Below are 22891 nucleotides of genomic sequence, written 5' to 3'. Positions count from 1 at the left end.
AAAAATATTGAAATAAATAAAAATCCTCATCAACCTACACACAATACCCCATATTGACAAAGCGAAAACAGTTTTTTAGAACGTTTATTTTATCCTCTTTCCATTGATCATCCTTGAGATGTTTTTACAACTTGATTGGAGTCCACCTGTGGTAAATTCAATTGATTGGACGTGATTTGGAAAGGCACACACCTGTCTATATAAAGTCCCACAGTTGACAGTGCATGTCAGAGCAAAAACCAAGCCATGAGGTCAAAGGAATTGTCCATAGCGCTCTTAGACAGGATTGTGTCGAGGCACAGATCTGGGGAAGTGTACCAAAAAATGTCTGCAGCATTGAAGGTCCCCAAGAACACAGTGGCCTCCATCATTCTTAACCACCAAGACTCTTCCTAGAGCTGGCCGCCTGGCCAAACTGAGCAATCGGGGGAGAAAGGCCTTGGTCAGGGAGGTGACCAAGAACCCGATGGTGACTTTGACAGAGCTCCAGAGTTCCTCTGTAGAGATGGGAGAACCTTCCAGAAGGACAACCATCTCTGCAGCACTCCACTAATCAGGCCTTTATGGTAGAGTGGCCAGACGGAAGCCACTCCTGAGTAAAAGGCACGTAAAATGCCCGCTTGGAGTTTGCCAAAAGGCAGCTAAAGACTCTCAGACCATGAGAAACAAGATTTTCTGGTCTGATGAAACCACGATTGAACTCTTTAGCCTGAATGCCAAGCGTCACATCTGGCGGTGAAGCATGGTGGTGGCAGCATCATGCTGTGGGGATGTTTTTCAGCAGACTGGGGTGAAGGTTCACCTTCCAACAGCACAACGACCTGTACAACGATTTACAAACATACCTCCTGCGAGTTCTGCCCATCACTGGCAGCTAAAATCAAATCAAACGCTGTGCATGTAACTCAACACTCTCTCTCCTCCTCAACTGACGATACTGTCTGCATGCACAAGAGTATCTAGCGACCTGCCTAGCATATCTTTGCTCGGTGGTGCACCTAGGAAGAAATTACCTACTAAGGAGAAAAGGGAGGGGGGTTGAGGGGGTACTTTTTGCCTGGTCCAGTTAGTCTTCCCCTCGGCAAAATACCGCTGACAGATTTTTTAATAAGAAATTATGATAAAACGTGTGCTTAAAAATGAAGTGTACTAATTCATTTAAAAATGTATAATGTTAAACAAAATAAACACACACACACACACACACACACACACACACACACACACACACACACACACACACACACACACACACACACACACACACACACACACACACACACACACACACACACACACACACACACACACACAAACTCAATGCTGTTGTCAGGATTCACCTAGCGGTCATGATTTGGGGCTGTACAAATGTTTGATGCATTAGAATAATTGATTATGCTTATGTTATATTAATAGAAGGGGAGGGGTTATAAGACCCCTCCCTCCTTACATTTATAGGGTCCTAGACTACAGATTAACAATATATATATTAATTATATGGTTTTAGAATTGTTCCACAGTTGTTTTCTCATTCACTCACTCAATGTGTGACTGAGACAGAACTCTGCAGGGGAGTGTGGGAGATAAGAGACTATTCAGACATTCCACAGTAAATCTACTTTGGGGAGGGGACATTTATTGCCTAGCTTTTAGATAAACACTGAACCTCTGTTTGTATAGCCATGGATGCAGGGTTTTGGTCTCAGGAGTAAAAAGGTAATGACGTAGTCAGTTTCATCACTAAGGCGGGACTTTGGTTTAATAAAACAACTTGAGACCTTTTGTTTGGGGCAGAACTTACTCAGAAACATGAGTGCTATGTTCCTGTTTGTCTGAAATTGCATTAATAAAGGTTTTTGAATGATTTAATTAAAGATATTGTCATAATGTTAATTTCACCAATGAACCAATGATTGACAAAGAAGAACGTAAGGAACAAACCCTAACACTCTCTCTCTCTCTGTCTTATGTCAAAAGCCTTTCACATCCTCAATTCTATATTTCATGAGACTATTAAAACTCCAGCAATGTCGCCTTACTGATTTATTAATGGAAAAGCATCACAGGGGAGTCTGCTCTAGTTTTCTGAAACTGGTCCCAGTGAGTTGTAACGAGTGTAAACACCAGGGGAAGAGCTTTCAACCATGCCAGAATCTACATAACACCACATAGTTGGTCACATTCAGTCTGGAGATCTTGTTCAACTGCAGCATTCACAGATAGGTTAGGTGATATGTTCATATTGACACCGTAGTATTTGATCATTAACTGAAGTCCCTTTTTCTAACATACTCTTTCTCTCTTCTCTTTTCTCTCTCCCTTTCTTCCCTCTCTCTCTCTCTCCCCCCTCTCTCCCTTTCTTCCCTCTCTCTCTCTCTCTCCCCCCCCTCTCTCCCTTTCTTCTCTCTCTCTCTCTCTCCCCCCCTCTCTCCCTTTCTTCTCTCTCTCTCTCTCTCTCCCCCCCTCTCTCCCTTTCTTCTCTCTCCCTTTCTTCTCTCTCCCTTTCTTCTCTCCCCCTCTCTCTCCCTCTCTCTCTCCCTCTCTCTCTCCCTCTCTCTCTCCCTCTCTCTCTCCCTCTCGCTCTCCCTCTCTCTCTCCCTCTCTCTCTCCCTCTCTCTCTCCCTCTCTCTCTCCCTCTCTCTCTCCCTCTCTCCCTCTCTCTCTCCCTCTCTCTCTCTCTCTCTCTCTCTCTCTCTCTCCCTCTCTCTCTCCCTCTCTCTCTCCCTCTCTCTCCCTCTCTCTCTCTCTCTCCCTCTCTCTCTCCCTCTCTCTCTCCCTCTCGCTCTCCCTCCTCTCTCTCCCTCTCTCTCTCTCTCTCTCTCTCCCTCTCTCTCTCCCTCTCTCTCTCTCTCTCTCTCTCTCTCTCTCTCTCTCTCTCTCTCTCTCTCTCTCTCTCCTCTCTCTCTCTCTCTCCCTCCCTCCTCTCTCTCCCTCTCTCTCTCCCTCTCTCTCTCCCTCCCTCTCTCTCTCCTCTCTCTTCTCCCTCTCTCTCCCTCTCTCTCTCTCCCTCTCTCTCTCTCCCTCTCTCTCTCCTCATCTCCTCTCTCTCTCCCTCTCTCTCTCCCTCTCTCTCTCCCTCTCTCTCTCCCTCTCTCTTTCTCCCTCCTCTCTCTCCCTCTCTCTCTCCCTCTCTCTCTCCTCTCTCTCCTCTCTCTCTCTCTCTCTCTCTCTCTCTCTCTCCTCTCTCTCTCTCTCTCTCTCTCTCTCTCTCTCTCTCTCTCTATCTCAGTGCACAGTGTGGGACTGGGACTCCAATGGGAAGCACGACTATATTGGTGAATATCAGGCCACATTCAAAGAGATGAGAGGGGCAATGGATGGGAGACAGGTAGGCTGTACAGGTGTTGTGTGCGTTTATAAGGGGGGTTGGCTGTTTTTTTCAGATAGTGTTGGTTGTTTTTCTTTTAGGTAGCGAGGGCATCAATCAGGTTTGTAAAATGATCATTTCTAGATGCCTGTCACGGATTCCCCGGTACTGCTGCTCATTCCGTGCTCCAGTTCCGGAGTTCTACATCACCGGCCTTCTAGGCTTCACTGAACTGTCTAATTACGCACTCCTGGTTATCATTTTCCCTGATTAGTAATTGTATATATGTGCCCTCTGTTCCCCATTGTCCTGGTTGATTATTGTTACAATGTCTGTTGGTCCTGTGAGTACCTGTGTTTTGACGTTCTGTGTGTTTTATGCAATTGTTATTACGGGTCCTGTGCAGTGTAATTACTGGTCTCGTCCCGTACATTGTTATTCCGGGTCTCGTCCTTTGTATTTCTTAGAGGTTTAACCTCATTTTTGTTTGGGTTAAATCCCTGTGTGTTTGTACACGTGTTTGTTTTGGGCTTCGTCCCCGTGCCTGTCATGGCATGTTGTCTCCAATCATATATACAATGTGACAACGCATCCATATCTTTTCATTATCATCATGCTTGTAGCATCTGGAATTTGTTGAAAAAGAAAAAAGTCACAAAAGTCCCAAACAATTTTTGGGGTGTACATTTACCTAGTCATTTTACTAGCCCATCTGGAAACATGGTCATTATCATATACCTAAGACTTCTCAGACTGTAGGAATCACACTCTGATATGGTTCTGTACTCACTGCAATGTACGTCTCTCCAGATGATATGTCAGAGCAGAGAGAAAGTGGGTTAGAGAGGCAGAGCTCATGTGGGTTGCCGACTGGAGACTTGTTTTCATCCAACTCCTCTGAAGGTTTATCTAGCGTCCTCTCTCTGGGGGATGTGGCCAGAGGGTAGCGTCCTCTCTCTGGGGGATGTGACCAGAGGGTAGCGTCCTCTCTCTGGGGGATGTGACCAGAGGGTAGTGTCCTCTCTCTGGGGGATGTGACCATAGGGTAGTGTCCTCTCTCTGGGGGATGTGACCAGAGGGTAGCGTCCACTCTCTGGGGGTTGTGACCAGATGGTAGTGTCCTCTCTCTGGGGGATGTGACCAGAGGGTAGCGTCCTCTCTCTGGGGGATGTGACCAGAGAGTAGCTTCCTCTCTCTGGGGGATGTGACCAGAGGGTAGCGTCCTCTCTCTGGGGGATGTGACCAGAGGGTAGCGTCCTCTCTCTGGGGGATGTGACCAGAGAGTAGCTTCCTCTCTCTGGGGGATGTGACCAGAGGTAGCGTCCTCTCTCTGGGGGATGTGACCAGAGGGTAGCGTCCTCTCTCTGGGGGATGTGACCAGAGGGTAGCGTCCTCTCTCTGGGGGATGTGACCAGAGGGTAGCGTCCTCTCTCTGGGGGATGTGAGCAGAGGGTAGCGTCCTCTCTCTGGGGGATGTGACCAGAGGTAGCGTCCTCTCTCTGGGGGATGTGACCAGAGGGTAACTTCCTCTCTCTGGGGGATGTGACCAGAGGGTAGCGTCCTCTCTCTGGGGGATGTGACCAGAGGGTAGCGTCCTCTCTGGGGGACGTGACCAGAAGGTAGCTTCCTCTCTCTGGGGGATGTGACCAAGTCAGTGGAATGGGGCCATTTGGGGCTCAGGACATTTTTCTCCCCCGGGGGAGATACTTACTTCTCTCATTGTTGCTGAGGATATTTCAGCGCTCCACAGGGAAGAGTAGGACAGAAGCCTTCAGGAAAAACCAAACAAATGACAATGGATCTCTCTCAGCCAGGAGCCTCCCCATCATCCGGTAGCCACCGTCTCCTCTTTCTCTCTCTCTGTGCCAGTGTAATTCAGAATTCAGCACTCTCTCCTTCACTGTATGGAGGACAAGAGTGTGTGAGAGTGAAAGTTCTGTCCTGCCTGGTGTGTTTGGGAAAGAATCCTTGCCGTTTCCTTCCAGCTCAGAATGCTTGGTAATGGATCCTTTGAGCCATGGTTAGTGCTATTCGGCATCCTTGGGACATCCTTACCCGAACCTTAACCCCTACCTTCACCCTAACCTTAACCATAACCCTTACCTTAACCCCTACCCTCACCCTAACCTTAACCATAACCCTTACCTTAACCCCTACCCTCACCCTAACCTTAACCATAACCCTTACCTTAACCCCTACCCTCACCCTAACCTTAACCATAACCCTTACATTAACCCCTACCCTCACCTTAACCATAACCCTTACCTTAACCCCTACCCTCACCCTAACCTTAACCATAACCCTTACCTTAACTCCTACCCTCACCCTAACCTTAACCATAACCCTTACCTTAACTCCTACCCTCACCCTAACCTTAACCATAACCCTTACCTTAACCGTTTAAAATTTCTACTTCAATGGGGTGACATCATAGTTGGGACATCCCAAGGAAACCGTTAACTTTTCCGTTGAACCATGACTCTCAGTGATGTTTGATTTCAATTGAAGGCACTTTGATAAAGACAGATTTATTTTTTACTCTTTTAATAGAGATCAGCCTTCATCACCACTTAAATAGACAGTTTGAGGAGACTGTTTTAAGACATTTTAAGTTTTATGTTTGGTATTTACGAGTTCTGCATAATGCCTTTTGGTTTAAGCCATGCTCGAGTGTTTTCTTTTTAAAGGCATTTACCTAATGTCCAGAGTTTTGCAAACCGAACAGTTTCCCTTGGAACAAGAACAAGAAAGAATGCATTTAATTAGTCAACGTTCATGGTAAGGATGACAGGTGACGACCCGTACGGCCGTGCAACACTGGACGGCTCTCCTTCATCACACCGACCGGCCCAGGCAGACAGCTGTGTCTTCATTAGCACACAAAAGGAGCTCCAGGCTGAGGCTTCTAGGCTAATTACATTACAATGTCGCTCACTTCGTAGTCTGAATAAACCCTACGGTGCTCGGGCCTCAAACGCAGCAAGCTTTTAAAGGCCGGTCACACCACTAATTGGCTCCTTCATGGAATTGAAGAAGACTGCAGGACCTGCTGGCATTAAACCCGTTACAGTAAGGCCCATTTCATTAGACTCCAATGCCACATATGCTGTAGGATACACAAGGGTTGCTGACTCCTACTGAAACTGTGTATCGGTGGTCCTCCTCCTCTTCAACCGAAGAGGAGGAGTAGTGATGGAACCAAGGCGCAGCGGGTTGTGAACACATAATTTATTTAAAGACAAGACGAAAAAACACAAACTTCACTATAACTAACAAAACAACAAACGGAATAGACAGACCTGGACGACGAACTTACATTAAACACGAAGAACGCACGAACAGGGAAAATAGACTACACAAAATGACGATGTACAAAAACAAACCGAACAGTCCCGTATGGTGCGACAAACACTGACACAGGAGACAACCACCCACAACGAACACAGTGAAACAACCTACCTAAATATGACTCTCAATTAGAGGAACGCCAAACACCTGCCTCTAATTAAGAGCCATACAGGCAACCCTTAAACCAACATAGAAACAGAAAACATAGAATGCCCACCAAAACTCACGTCCTGACCAACTAACACATACAACAAACTAACAGAAATAGGTCAGGAACGTGACAAACTGGTGATTTGGCTGATGGAGATATCTAGTTTTTTTACCCATTATCTGACAATCATTCATGGAGCTACAACTAGTTGGGTATCCACTTTTACGATAATGGTTATATAATTGGTTTTGTAAGCTAAAGTGAATGACTGAGAACAGACGGACAGACTGTCCCTGAGACGATTAGGTGACTGATGTTTTGTTTTTCCTCTCCCATGACCTTTAAAGGAAAAGTGGTGGATTTTAACACAGGAGTTGTTTTCTGTTTTTGAGCAGCAGATTGAAATGACTGGGCTAATCTGTACAGTCATGAACGGATAACACTCCCCTCATTAATGACGAACAAACGATCCAGAAACCGAACCTCGTCAGGCTGTTGCTTGGATTTGCTAATTATTCTCCCTAACACGCTCCACAGTACCATTTCCTTGCCACTTCTCATTGCTGTGGATCATATTGTTTTCTTTCACTCCGTTGTGGTCCCGTGTGGCTCAGTTGGTAGAGCATGGCGCTTGCAACGCCAGGGTTGTGGGTTCAATTCCCACGGGGGGACCAGGGTTCAATTCCCACGGGGGGACCAGGATGAATATGTATGAACTTTCCAATTTGTAAGTCGCTCTGGATAAGAGCGTCTGCTAAATGACTTAAATGTAAATGTAAATGTTGTCTGGCCTCCACTACCATCGTTCCATGTTATCCAATGGGACGATATAGTCTATCAATTCTGTATTTTTTTAATGATGCTTTTAATCTCTGTTTAGCACAGTCAGTCTCCCGCCACCAAGTCACATACTGTAGGGATGATACTGTACTTATTGTGATAGTGTTTTTTATATTTGATCAACGCCAGGTCCAATGGGAGTGTATAAACCCCAAGTATCAGATCAAGAAGAAGAATTACAAGAACTCTGGTATCGTCATTCTCAATCAGTGCAAGGTGATTCACGACTCGCTCTCATTCACACACTCATTCCATCCTTCCTCCGCCCACCACTTTCTCTAACCTGATGTCTAAGTCTCATTGGCAGACGGTTCCAGAACATTTATCATCCTGTTGCTGTTATGGATGTGAAGGACGGTTGTGAGCAGATGGAATCTGACTAATATGACATTTCATCTGCTGAACCCACAGATGGCCTTAAAATTTGTGTCATTTTGGGGACAACTATGTCTGCATGGAGACACTGTGGAATAGCTCCTATTAAATAAGTGCTGGCCTTTCTCAGTGTCTTTATTGGCAGATTGCTACTTACCAAGATGATCTATTATATTGAGAAGATAGTCGAGTGACCGCTCCAACAAAGAAAATAAACTCAGCAAAAAAAGAAATGTCCCTTTTTCAGGACTCTGTCTTTCAAAGGTAATTAGTAAAAATCCAAATAACTTCACAGATCTTCATTGTAAAGGGTTTAAACACGGTTTCCCATGCTTGTTCAATGAACCATAAACAATTAATGAACATGCACCTGTGGAATGGTCGTTGAGACACTAACAGCTTACAGATGGTAGGCAATTAAGGTCACAGTTATGAAAACTTAAGAGTTATGACACTAAAGAGGCCTTTCTACTGTCTCTGAAAAACATAAAAAGAAAGATGTCCAGGGTCCCTGCTCATCTGCGTGAACGTGCCTTAGGGATGCTGCAAGGAGGCATGAGGACTGCAGATGTGGCCAGGGCAATAAATTACAATGTCCATACTGTGAGACGCCTAAGACAGCGCTACAGGGAGACAGGACGGACAGCTGATCGTCCTCGCAGTGGCAGACCACGTGTAACAACACCTGCACAGGATCGGTACAGCCAAACATCACACCTGTCACATGAGTTGACGCTTGAGAGACGAAGTAGGAACGAGTAGTAAAACATTTAATAAATAACGGACATGGAACGAGACAGGAACAGCGTCATAAAACTAATACTAAGGATAAAAAACAATACAATGCAGCAGCGGGGAACAGAGCTGGGGAACTGACAAATATAGGGGAGGAAATGAACAGGTGATAACTGAGTCCAGGTGAGTCCAATAACGCTGATGCGCCTGACAAGGGAAGGCAGGTGTGCGTGATGGATGGCAGGAGTGCGTGATGCAGGGCAACCTGGCGCCCTCAAGCGCCAGGGGGAGGGAAGAGCAGGTGTTGGTGTGAACCGGCCGAGACATGGGCGCTGGGCAAGCCGGTTGGGGCGTGGAATCCCAACGAACCGGCAGGAGCGTGAGAGCCTGGTGACCCGGCTGAGGCATGGAAGCCCGAGGATCCGGCTGAGGCAAGACGCCTGTCGATCCCGCTGCAGAGAGGGAGCCCAAAGATCCAGTGGAGTGTGACGTGGGATGGGAAGCCGCCCAGCCAACTGAGGCAAGGAAACCTCCAGAGCCAGCCAGGGCGTGAAAGCCGACGGGCTGGCTTAGGCACCCCCGGTTCCATCAGCGGCGGAATCCACCCCGACGTTACCAACAAAACAAAAACAAAAACTCCTGGACCGGCTGGGCGAACAAGAACTGACGATCCGTCTGAGGCCCGATGTGGGATGGGCGCCTTCCGAGCCAACTCGGGCAAGGAAACCTCTCGAGCCAGCTAGGGCGTGGAAGCACGACAAGCTGGCTAGGCACCCCCGGTTCCATCGGTGGCGACTCAGAGCCGATGCCACCATACCAACCGGAACGCCAGTACTCCCCGATGCTTCGTATGTTGGCTGCAGCATTCTCACACATGAGTTGACGCTGGAGAGACGAAGCAGGTACGGGGAGTAAAACATTTAATAAATAACGGACATGGAACGAGACAGGAACAGCGTCCGAAAACTAATACTAAGGATAAAAAACAATACAATGCAGCAGGGAACAGAGCTGGGGAACTGACAAATATAGGGGAGGAAATTAACAAGTGATAAGTGAGTCCAGGTGAGTCCAATAACGCTGATGCGCATGACAAGGGAAGGCAGGTGTGCGTGATGGATGGCAGGAGTGCGTGATGCAGGGCAACCTGGCGCCCTCGAGCGCCAGGGGGAGGAAAGAGCGGGAGCAGACATGACAACACCTGCGGGACAGGTACAGGATGGCAACAACAATAGGCTGAGAGAGGCTGGACTGAGGGCTTGTAGGCCTGTTGTAAGGCAGGTCCTCACCAGACATCACCGGCAACAACGTCGCCTATGGGCACAAACCCACCTTTGCTGGACCAGACAGAACTGGCAAAAAGTGCTCTTCACTGAGCGTTACACCGAGGCCTGTACTCTGGAGCGGGATCGATTTGGAGGTGGAGGGTCCGTAGTGATCTTGGAGGATGTGTTACAGCATCATCGGACTGAGCTTGTTTTCATTGCAGGCAATCTTAACGCTGTGCGTTACATGGAAGACATCCTCCTCCCTCATCTGGTACCCTTCGTGGAGGCTGATCCTGACATGACCCTCCAGCATGACAATGCCACCAGCCATACTGCTCGTTCTGTGCATGATTTCCTGCAAGACAGGAATGTCAGTATTATGCCATGGCCAGTGAAGAGCCCGGATCTCAATCCCATTGAGCACGTCTGGGACCTGCTGGATCGGAGGGTGAGGGCTAGGGCCATTCCCCCCAGAAATGTCCGGGAACTTGCAGGTGCCTTGGTGGAAGAGTGGGGTAACATCTCACAGCAAGAACTGGCAAATATGGTGCAGTCCATGAGGAGGAGATGCAGTGCAGGACTTAATGCAGCTGGTGGCCACACAAGATACTGACTGATACTTTTGATTTTTACCCCCCCCCCCTTTGTTCAAGGACACAAATCATTAAATTTCTGTTAGTCACATGTCTGTGGAACTTGTTCAGTTTATGTTTCAGTTGTTGAATCTTGTTATGTTTAAACAAATATTTGCACATGTTAAGTTTGCTGAAAATAAACGCAGTTGACAGTGAGAGGACGTTTCTTTTTTTGCTGAGTTTACATGTTCTCAAAGATGGGATGCAGGGTGGAGGAGGCGAGATAAAGTGGGACCATTCTAGGTAATGAGAGGGAAGATACGTGTGTGAACAACAGGCACAACTAAGTCATATTTCTTAAAGTTGCCGGAATGCCACGTTCATCCACTTATATAATTTGTAACAGCCTAAACATTATTTAACTTCTGTTAGATTAAATAAGTCTCACGTAATTCGACAAGCTCTCATAGACCAAAAAAGCCTTATATCACGTAGACAGATTTTGTTGCCGGAGTAAATCCCCACTTTGCATCTTCCTCTCTGATATTTCCCAACACTGGCCAACATGTGACACCAGTTGTAACAGAGACATAACTGACAACACACACAGCCAGCTGCTTTCTCAAAGCTAATGGCTAACATGCTGAACTAGCTGCTTTGTAATAGGCTGGAATAAGGGATAAGATGCTCCTAAGTGGTCAGTTACTGTGTCCGTCATGTCATCCCCAAGTGATTGGTGCCAATTCTCACTGTGGATAGCTGAGGTCCCCCGCCCTCAACTGCTGTCTCCCATCCACAGATCATCAAGATGCACTCCTTCCTGGATTTCATCATGGGAGGCTGTCAGATCCAGTTTACAGTGAGTTCACACTGACACCCACACTAACATGCATGACTCACACATTCACACACAGGATGCCAAAATCTATTCAAATACACACAATAATGCATTTAACATTTAAAAAATGGCACTTCCCTCATTATTCTCTTTTTAGTTGGGTGACGTATATGTGACAGACTGGGTTTTAACCAGGGTCATCTGTGTGCCACAAGACTGAGTTAGCCTGCTGAGCTTAAGCCTAGGCATTAGCTTAGGGAGCTTACATAAATAATCCTCTTTTGTTCTGATAGTTAGAATGGTTCATTTTCACCACCTGGGAAGCAAACCCCTGCCATTAGCTGCAGCTTTTAAAGAATCCCTTTCTCCAAGCTGTGAACACGTGGGTTCTAATTATCTGTTGTTTTTCTGGCTAAGGGATGCCCTCTGCCCCCTGCCTGTAAATAGTGTTTGTGTGAAACTACGTCTCAAGGGAGGTCTTATTGAGGTACATTTAATTGACCAGGAAGTGTTTGCTCTTATGACACACTAACTTTTCCTTTTATTCCTACCACCTAAAAGGCGACGTGGTTGATGTTGACATTGAAATGGGCTCCATACTTCCTTCAGATCCCTTGGCGAGAGTGTTAGGCTCTCTCTCTGTGCCAGGCTGAACAACAGATGAGAAACGCTCTGCCTCTAACCGTTTCTAACCAGGAACAATGTATCCATACATCACAGACGTGAGAGAAAGAATCAAATAGATGATTGACTTTAAATGAGGAGAAAAAGAATAAGAGATGACAAAAGAGAGAGGGGGGGGGACAAGCCCAACAGAGTAGAAGAGGATAGCAGAGCAGACAGAGCGGGATGGTGTATGTGTCAGAGTGAGGGAGAGTTGTAAAGGAAAGTTGGGATGGTATATGTGTCAGAGTGAGAGGTGTAAAGGGAAGGTGGGATGGTGTATGTGTCAGAGTGAGGGAGAGGTGTAAAGGGAAGGTGGGATGGTATATGTGTCAGAGTGAGAGGTGTAAAGGGAAGGTGGGATGGTGTATGTGTCAGAGTGAGGGAGAGATGTAAAGGGAAGGTGGGATGGTATATGTGTCAGAGTGAGTGAGAGATGTAAAGGGAAGGTGGGATGGTGTATGTGTCCGAGTGAGGGAGAGGTGTAAAGGGAAGGTGGGATGGTGAATGTGTCAGAGTGAGAGGTGTAAAGGGAAGGTGGGATGGTGTATGTGTCAGAGTGAGGGAGAGGTGTAAAGGGAAGGTGGGATGGTATATGTGTCAGAGTGAGGGAGAGATGTAAAGGAAAGGTGGGATGGTGTATGTGTCAGAGTGAGAGATGTAAAGGGAAGGTGGGATGGTATATGTGTCAGAGTGAGGGAGAGATGTAAAGGAAAGGTGGGATGGTGTATGTGTCAGAGTGAGGGAGAGGTGTAAAGGAAAGGTGGGATGGTGTACGTGTCAGAGTGAGTGAGAGATGTAAAGGAAAGTTGGGATGGTATATGTGTCAGAGTGAGTGAGAGATGTAAAGGGAAGGTGGGATGGTGTATGTGTCAGAGTGAGTGAGAGGTGTAAAGGAAAGGTGGGATGGTATATGTGTCAGAGTGAGTGAGAGGTGTAAAGGGAAGGTGGGATGGTATATGTGTCAGAGTGAGGGAGAGGTGTAAAGGAAAGGTGGGATGGTGTATGTGTCAGAGTGAGAGGTGTAAAGGGAAGTTGGGATGGTGTATGTGTCAGAGTGAGAGGTGTAAAGGAAAGTTGGGATGGTGTATGTGTCAGAGTGAGTGAGAGATGTAAAGGAAAGTTGGGATGGTATATGTGTCAGAGTGAGTGAGAGATGTAAAGGGAAGGTGGGATGGTGTATGTGTCAGAGTGAGTGAGAGGTGTAAAGGAAAGGTGGGATGGTATATGTGTCAGAGTGAGTGAGAGGTGTAAAGGGAAGGTGGGATGGTATATGTGTCAGAGTGAGGGAGAGGTGTAAAGGAAAGGTGGGATGGTGTATGTGTCAGAGTGAGAGGTGTAAAGGGAAGTTGGGATGGTGTATGTGTCAGAGTGAGAGGTGTAAAGGAAAGTTGGGATGGTGTATGTGTCAGAGTGAGTGAGAGATGTAAAGGAAAGTTGGGATGGTATATGTGTCAGAGTGAGGGAGAGGTGTAAAGGGAAGGTGGGATGGTGTATGTGTCAGAGTGAGTGAGAGGTGTAAAGGGAAGTTGGGATGGTGTATATGTCAGAGTGAGGGAAAGGTGTAAAGGGAAGGTGGGATGGTGTATGTGTCAGAGTGAGAGGTGTAAAGGGAAGGTGGAATGGTGTATGTGTCAGAGTGAGAGGTGTAAAGGGAAGGTGGGATGGTGTATGTGTCAGAGTGAGAGGTGTAAAGGAAAGGTGGGATGGTGTATGTGTCAGAGTGAGAGATGTAAAGGGAAGGTGGGATGGTATATGTGTCAGAGTGAGAGGTGTAAAGGGAAGGTGGGATGGTGTATGTGTCAGAGTGAGAGGTGTAAAGGGAAGGTGGGATGGTGTATGTGTCAGAGTGAGAGGTGTAAAGGGAAGGTGGGATGGTGTATGTGTCAGAGTGAGAGGTGTAAAGGAAAGGTGGGATGGTGTATGTGTCAGAGTGAGAGGTGTAAAGGGAAGGTGGGATGGTATATGTGTCAGAGTGAGAGGTGTAAAGGGAAGGTGGGATGGTGTATGTGTCAGAGTGAGAGGTGTAAAGGAAAGTTGGGATGGTGTATGTGTCAGAGTGAGAGGTGTAAAGGAAAGTTGGGATGGTGTATGTGTCAGAGTGAGTGAGAGATGTAAAGGAAAGTTGGGATGGTATATGTGTCAGAGTGAGGGAGAGGTGTAAAGGGAAGGTGGGATGGTGTATGTTTTAGAGTGAGTGAGAGGTGTAAAGGGAAGTTGGGATGGTGTATATGTCAGAGTGAGGGAAAGGTGTAAAGGGAAGGTGGGATGGTGTATGTGTCAGAGTGAGAGGTGTAAAGGGAAGGTGGGATGGTGTATGTGTCAGAGTGAGAGGTGTAAAGGGAAGGTGGGATGGTGTATGTGTCAGAGTGAGAGGTGTAAAGGGAAGGTGGGATGGTGTATGTGTCAGAGTGAGAGGTGTAAAGGGAAGGTGGGATGGTGTATGTGTCAGAGTGAGAGGTGTAAAGGGAAGGTGGGATGGTGTATGTGTCAGAGTGAGAGGTGTAAAGGGAAGGTGGGATGGTGTATATGTCAGAGTGAGAGGTGTAAAGGGAAGGTGGGATGGTGTATGTGTCAGAGTGAGAGGTGTAAAGGGAAGGTGGGATGGTGTATGTGTCAGAGTGAGAGGTGTAAAGGGAAGGTGGGATGGTGTATGTGTCAGAGTGAGAGGTGTAAAGGGAAGGTGGGATGGTGTATGTGTCAGAGTGAGAGGTGTAAAGGGAAGTTGGGATGGTGTATGTGTCAGAGTGAGAGGTGTAAAGGAAAGTTGGGATGGTGTATGTGTCAGAGTGAGTGAGAGATGTAAAGGAAAGTTGGGATGGTATATGTGTCAGAGTGAGGGAGAGGTGTAAAGGGAAGGTGGGATGGTGTATGTGTCAGAGTGAGGGAAAGGTGTAAAGGGAAGGTGGGATGGTGTATGTGTCAGAGTGAGAGGTGTAAAGGGAAGGTGGGATGGTGTATGTGTCAGAGTGAGAGGTGTAAAGGGAAGGTGGGATGGTGTATGTGTCAGAGTGAGAGGTGTAAAGGGAAGGTGGGATGGTGTATGTGTCAGAGTGAGAGGTGTAAAGGGAAGGTGGGATGGTGTATGTGTCAGAGTGAGAGGTGTAAAGGGAAGTTGGGATGGTGTATGTGTCAGAGTGAGAGGTGTAAAGGAAAGTTGGGATGGTGTATGTGTCAGAGTGAGTGAGAGATGTAAAGGAAAGTTGGGATGGTATATGTGTCAGAGTGAGGGAGAGGTGTAAAGGGAAGGTGGGATGGTGTATGTGTCAGAGTGAGGGAAAGGTGTAAAGGGAAGGTGGGATGGTGTATGTGTCAGAGTGAGAGGTGTAAAGGGAAGGTGGGATGGTGTATGTGTCAGAGTGAGAGGTGTAAAGGGAAGGTGGGATGGTGTATGTGTCAGAGTGAGAGGTGTAAAGGGAAGGTGGGATGGTGTATGTGTCAGAGTGAGAGGTGTAAAGGGAAGGTGGGATGGTGTATGTGTCAGAGTGAGAGGTGTAAAGGGAAGGTGGGATGGTGTATGTGTCAGAGTGAGAGGTGTAAAGGGAAGGTGGGATGGTGTATGTGTCAGAGTGAGAGGTGTAAAGGGAAGGTGGGATGGTGTATGTGTCAGAGTGAGAGGTGTAAAGGAAAGGTGGGATGGTGTATGTGTCAGAGTGAGAGGTGTAAAGGGAAGGTGGGATGGTGTATGTGTCAGAGTGAGAGGTGTAAAGGGAAGGTGGGATGGTGTATGTGTCAGAGTGAGAGGTGTAAAGGAAAGGTGGGATGGTGTATGTGTCAGAGTGAGAGGTGTAAAGGGAAGGTGGGATGGTGTATGTGTCAGAGTGAGAGGTGTAAAGGGAAGGTGGATGGTGTATGTGTCAGAGTGAGAGGTGTAAAGGGAAGGTGGGATGGTGTATGTGTCAGAGTGAGAGGTGTAAAGGGAAGGTGGGATGGTGTATGTGTCAGAGTGAGAGGTGTAAAGGGAAGGTGGGATGGTGTATGTGTCAGAGTGAGAGGTGTAAAGGGAAGGTGGGATGGTGTATGTGTCAGAGTGAGAGGTGTAAAGGGAAGTTGGGATGGTGTATGTGTCAGAGTGAGAGGTGTAAAGGGAAGGTGGGATGGTGTATATGTCAGAGTGAGGGAAAGGTGTAAAGGGAAGGTGGGATGGTGTAAGTGTCAGAGTGAGAGGTGTAAAGGGAAGGTGGGATGGTGTATGTGTCAGAGTGAGAGGTGTAAAGGGAAGGTGGGATGGTGTATGTGTCAGAGTGAGAGGTGTAAAGGGAAGGTGGGATGGTGTATGTGTCAGAGTGAGAGGTGTAAAGGGAAGGTGCATACATTTGAGGTAATTGGAGTCAAACTCCCCTTTGATTGCCACTTGTCTTCCCAGGTAGCTATTGATTTCACCGCCTCGAACGGGGATCCTCACAACAGCTGCTCCCTACACTACATCCACCCATACCAGCCTAACGAGTACCTCAAAGCTCTGGTCGCTGTAGGGGAGATCTGCCAGGATTACGACAGGTGAGGCCAATCACACTCAGCCATTCGTTAACAGGTATTATGTCAAATGTTGTGCAATGACTGTTGCTCGTGACTTCAATGTTGATTCCTCCTCTCCTGAAAAAATTACTTTTCAAAGTTTGTGTGTGAAAGTTTCCTCTAGTTGTCCAGTGACTCAGAGGTTGTGTAAATGAGAAGTCATTCAGAGCCCATGGTAGTCCTGGGTCGCCAGCAGAATGGACTTGTTTATGGGCATCTGTTTCAGATAACAATCCCTGGCTCACAATCAAGTGTGCCATCGCTTAAATTCTAATCATTCTTTTGTTCTCTGTCCCTGCATGCATTTCAATCCAGTGACAAAATGTTCCCAGCGTTTGGCTTCGGAGCTCAGATTCCGCCGGACTTCAAGGTAATTTCCAACCATATTTTTCATAGAGTTGGTCTATGGCTCAGCCTCAGCAGGGTGTCGTAATCACTCCTGTGACAAGATGAGACGAGGTGAGACTCTGGCTCTGCTCTCCTGCTTCTGTAGTGATTATGAAACCCCCGCTGGCCCTCGCTGGCCTCCGCTCTGCTCTGTTCTGTCACACAGAATGGGCCTGTCCAGCCCAGGGTTCTTTACTGCTGGATTGACTTTCTGAGTCACTAAACTGTGCCCAGCAGGAAATAGTTGACATTCTGCCTGGGTGACTGGTGCTACCGCTGGCTGACACATGATGCTGCCTCTGGTCCAGAGAGGAGGGGAGGGGGGTACCATGGCTCACAATTATGCTAATTATCCAACCCACAAAAATGCATCAATTTACTTTTAAATTTGATTGTGTGATTGATTGCGTCTGGCCAACTCTGTGTTAGTGTGTTAGTGTGCGTGCGTGCGTGTGTGTGTGTGTGTTCCTTTGTCTCACTGTTCCATGATGATCAATAGTCCATCTTTTTCATCTTCCTCCAGGTTTCTCACGATTTTGCAGTGAATTTTAATGAGGAGAACCCAGAATGTGCAGGTAGGTGCTTCGCCTCAAACAGATTAGAGGTTCACCCTGCCTTTGAAATCAGACTGTCAAAATGCTTTATTTCAAATGCTCATCACCAGCTCTGGGGTGGGTGGTTACCATAAATTGGCAAAATTGGGGTCAATTTCCCCTTGCAATGAATAACTATTAAATATTAAAAGCACAAATCTATCTTTAATAACACATTACCAGATAATAAAACCACCTATCTTTAATAACACATTAACCAGATAATAAAACCCCCTATCTTTAATAACACATTAACCAGATAATAAAACCACCTATCTTTAATAACACATTAACCAGATAATAAAACCACCTATCTTTAATAACACATTAACCAGATAATAAAACCCCCTATCTTTAATAACACATTAACCAGATAATAAAACCACCTATCTTTAATAACACATTAACCAGATAATAAAACCACCTATCTTTAATAACACATTAACCAGATAATAAAACCCCCTATCTTTAATAACACATTAACCAGATAATAAAACCACCTATCTTTAATAACACATTAACCAGATAATAAAACCACCTATCTTTAATAACACATTAACCAGATAATAAAACCACCTATCTTTAATACCACATTAACCAGATAATAAAACCACCTATCTTTAATAACACATTAACCAGATAATAAAACCACCTATCTTTAATAACACATTAACCAGATAATAAAACCACCTATCTTTAATAACACATTAACCAGATAATAAAACCACCTATCTTTAATAACACATTAACCAGATAATAAAACCACCTATCTTTAATAACACATTAACCAGATAATAAAACCACCTATCTTTAATAACACATTAACCAGATAATAAAACCACCTATCTTTAATAACACATTAACCAGATAATAAAACCACCTATATTTAATAACACATTAACCAGATAATAAAACCACCTATCTTTAATAACACATTAACCAGATAATAAAACCCCCTATCTTTAATAACACATTAACCAGATAATAAAACCACCTATCTTTAATAACACATTAACCAGATAATAAAACCACCTATATTTAATAACACATTAACCAGATAATAAAACCACCTATCTTTAATAACACATTAACACAGATAATAAAACCACCTATCTTTAATAACACATTAACCAGATAATAAAACCACCTATCTTTAATAACACATTAACCAGATAATAAAACCACCTATATTTAATAACACATTAACCAGATAATAAAACCCCCTATCTTTAATAACACATTAACCAGATAATAAAACCACCTATCTTTAATAACACATTAACCAGATAATAAAACCACCTATATTTAATAACACATTAACCAGATAATAAAACCCCCTATCTTTAATAACACATTAACCAGATAATAAAACCACCTATCTTTAATAACACATTAACCAGATAATAAAACCCCCTATCTTTAATAACACATTAACCAGATAATAAAACCCCCTATCTTTAATAACACATTAACACAGATAATAAAACCACCTATCTTTAATAACACATTAACACAGATAATAAAACCACCTATCTTTAATAACACATTAACCAGATAATAAAACCCCCTATCTTTAATAACACATTAACCAGATAATAAAACCACCTATCTTTAATAACACATTAACCAGATAATAAAACCCCCTATCTTTAATAACACATTAACACAGATAATAAAACCACCTATCTTTAATACCACATTAACTAGATAATAAAACCACCTATATTTAATAACACATTAACACAGATAATAAAACCACCTATCTTTAATAACACATTAACCAGATAATAAAACCACCTATCTTTAATAACACATTAACACAGATAATAAAACCCCCTATCTTTAATAACACATTAACCAGATAATAAAACCACCTATATTTAATAACACATTAACACAGATAATAAAACCACCTATCTTTAATAACACATTAACACAGATAATAAAACCACCTATCTTTAATAACACATTAACCAGATAATAAAACCACCTATCTTTAATAACACATTAACCAGATAATAAAACCCCCTATCTTTAATAACACATTAACACAGATAATAAAACCACCTATCTTTAATAACACATTAACACAGATAATAAAACCACCTATCTTTAATAACACATTAACCAGATAATAAAACCCCCTATCTTTAATAACACATTAACCAGATAATAAAACCACCTATCTTTAATAACACATTAACCAGATAATAAAACCCCCTATCTTTAATAACACATTAACACAGATAATAAAACCACCTATCTTTAATACCACATTAACTAGATAATAAAACCACCTATCTTTAATAACACATTAACCAGATAATAAAACCACCTATCTTTAATAACACATTAACACAGATAATAAAACCACCTATATTTAATAACACATTAACCAGATAATAAAACCACCTATCTTTAATAACACATTAACCAGATAATAAAACCACCTATCTTTAATAACACATTAACCAGATAATAAAACCACCTATCTTTAATAACACATTAACCAGATAATAAAACCACCTATCTTTAATAACACATTAACCAGATAATAAAACCACCTATCTTTAATACCACATTAACCAGATAATAAAACCCCCTATCTTTAATAACACATTAACACAGATAATAAAACCACCTATCTTTAATAACACATTAACCAGATAATAAAACCCCCTATCTTTAATACCACATTAACCAGATAATAAAACCCCCTATCTTTAATAACACATTAACACAGATAATAAAACCACCTATCTTTAATAACACATTAACCAGATAATAAAACCCCCTATCTTTAATAACACATTAACCAGATAATAAAACCCCCTATCTTTAATACCACATTAACCAGATAATAAAACCACCTATCTTTAATAACACATTAACACAGATAATAAAACCACATTTATCACGTTCTCTCTTCATGCCGGCCCAAACACTTTGTTGGGATGCATCAATAAAAAGTTTGAACAGTGAGTCTACAGTCATTCAGAATGAAAACGGCTTATGGAAAATGTTGAACAGCCAAAGGTGACCTGAATAAAGTCCCACAGACAGGCCTAGAGGAAGCTGCTGTCATCGCACACCACGGGGGATCAACCTACGTAAATCAACCTGGTGGCAGACAGCCTTCCTTTCTTGACATTAAAGTTGACTGTTAATGTTAAATACCCTGACTGCCCCACAGGGACATCATGTCTGGAGGAGAGAGGCCAGGTCTGTACTGTAGTCAGATAATGAGCCCCGAGGGGGAGATCTACTGCACTGACACTGGGGTGGGTAACGGTTAGAGAGGCGAGCCAGCAACCGCAGCGTTTGCTGTGAACACCGAGGCTGTACCAGCTTTATCTGACTGTTTACTGTGAACGCTGAGGCTGTACCAGCTTTATTTGACTGTTTTACTGTGAACAGTGAGGCTGTACCTGTTTTACTGTGAACGCTGAGGCTGTACCAGCTTTATCTGACTGTTTACTGTGAACGCTGAGGCTGTACCAGCTTTATTTAACTGTTTAACTATGAACAGTGAGGCTGTACCAGCTTTATTTGACTGTTTTACTGTGAACAGTGAGGCTGTACCAGCTTGATTTGACTGTTTTACTGTGAACGCTGAGGCTGTACCAGCTTTATCTGACTGTTTACTGTGAACGCTGAGGCTGTACCAGCTTTATCTGACTGTTTAACTATGAACAGTGAGGCTGTACCAGCTTGATTTGACTGTTTTACTGTGAACACTGAGGCTGTACCAGCTTTATTTGACTGTTTTACTGTGAACAGTGAGGCTGTACCAGCTTTATCTGACTGTTTAACTGTGAACAGTGAGGCTGTACCAGCTTTATTTGACAGTTTTACTGTGAACAGTGAGGCTGTACCAGCTTTATTTGACTGTTTTACTGTGAACACCGAGGCTGTACCATCTTTATCTGACTGTTTACTGTGAACGCTGAGGCTGTACCAGCTTTATTTAACTGTTTTACTGTGAACGCTGAGGCTGTACCAGCTTTATTTGACTGTTTTACTGTGAACACTGAGGCTGTACCAGCTTTATCTGACTGTTTTACTGTGAACGCTGAGGCTGTACCATCTTTATCTGACTGTTTTACTGTGAACAGTGAGGCTGTACCAGCTTTATTTGACTGTTTTACTGTGAACGCCGAGGCTGTACCAGCTTTATCTGACTGTTTTACTGTGAACAGTGAGGCTGTACCAGCTTTATTTGACTGTTTTACTGTGAACGCTGAGGCTGTACCAGCTTTATTTGACTGTTTTACTGTGAACGCTGAGGCTGTACCAGCTTTATCTGACTGTTTTACTGTGAACACTGAGGCTGTACCAGCTTTATTTGACTGTTTTACTGTGAACGCTGAGGCTGTACCAGCTTTATTGGACTGTTTACTGTGAACACTGAGGCTGTACCAGCTTTATCTGACTGTTTACTGTGAACGCTGAGGCTGTACCAGCTTTGTTTAACTGTTTTACTGTGAACAGTGAGGCTGTACCAGCTTTATTTGACTGTTTACTGTGAACGCTGAGGCTGTACCAGCTTTATTTGACTGTTTTTCTGTGAACACCGAGGCTGTACCAGCTTTATTTGACTGTTTACTGTGAACGCTGAGGCTGTACCAGCTTTTTTTGACTGTTTTACTGTGAACAGTAAGGCTGTACCAGCTTTATTTGACTGTTTTACTGTGAACAGTGAGGCTGTACCAGCTTTATTTGACTGTTTTACTGTGAACACTGAGGCTGTACCAGCTTTATTTGACTGTTTTACTGTGAACACCGAGACTGTACCAGCTTTATTTGACTGTTTTACTGTGAACGCTGAGGCTGTACCAACTTTATTTGACTGTTTAACTGTGAACAGTGAGGCTGTACCAGCTTTATTTGACTGTTTTACTGTGAACAGTGAGGCTGTACCAGCTTTATTTGACTGTTTTACTGTGAACACTGAGGCTGTACCAGCTTTATCTGACTGTTTTACTGTGAACACTGAGGCTGTACCAGCTTTATTTGACTGTTTTACTGTGAACGCTGAGGCTGTACCAGCTTTATCTGACTGTTTTACTGTGAACACTGAGGCTGTACCAGCTTGATTTGACTGTTTTACTGTGAAAAGTGAGGCTGTACCAGCTTTATTTGACTGTTTTACTGTGAACGCTGAGGCTGTACCAGCTTTATCTGACTGTTTTACTGTGAACACTGAGGCTGTACCAGCTTGATTTGACTGTTTTACTGTGAACACTGAGGCTGTTACAGCTTTATCTGACTGTTTTAACAATGGCCAAGTAGT

The 22891-nt window shown here is 44.3% G+C and overlaps 1 protein-coding gene across 2 annotated transcripts in view; it reads left to right on the top strand.

Moving 5' to 3' along the window:
• The window catches only part of cpne4a (copine IVa), a 105458-nt gene that overhangs the window by 72337 nt on the left and 10230 nt on the right, over positions 1–22891 (top strand). For both annotated transcript variants that reach the window (XM_055924842.1, XM_055924841.1), the window contains 6 exons: positions 3230–3328; positions 7776–7862; positions 11399–11458; positions 16467–16600; positions 16934–16988; positions 17529–17580. In XM_055924842.1, coding sequence (XP_055780817.1) covers positions 3230–3328; positions 7776–7862; positions 11399–11458; positions 16467–16600; positions 16934–16988; positions 17529–17580 — 487 coding nt within the window. The remainder of the gene's footprint in view (positions 1–3229; positions 3329–7775; positions 7863–11398; positions 11459–16466; positions 16601–16933; positions 16989–17528; positions 17581–22891) is intronic.

The sequence above is a fragment of the Salvelinus fontinalis genome, chromosome 6, assembly GCF_029448725.1.
Source record: "Salvelinus fontinalis isolate EN_2023a chromosome 6, ASM2944872v1, whole genome shotgun sequence".
Classification (NCBI taxonomy): Eukaryota; Metazoa; Chordata; class Actinopteri; order Salmoniformes; family Salmonidae; genus Salvelinus; species Salvelinus fontinalis.
This window is presented reverse-complemented; position numbering and strand designations above follow the sequence as displayed.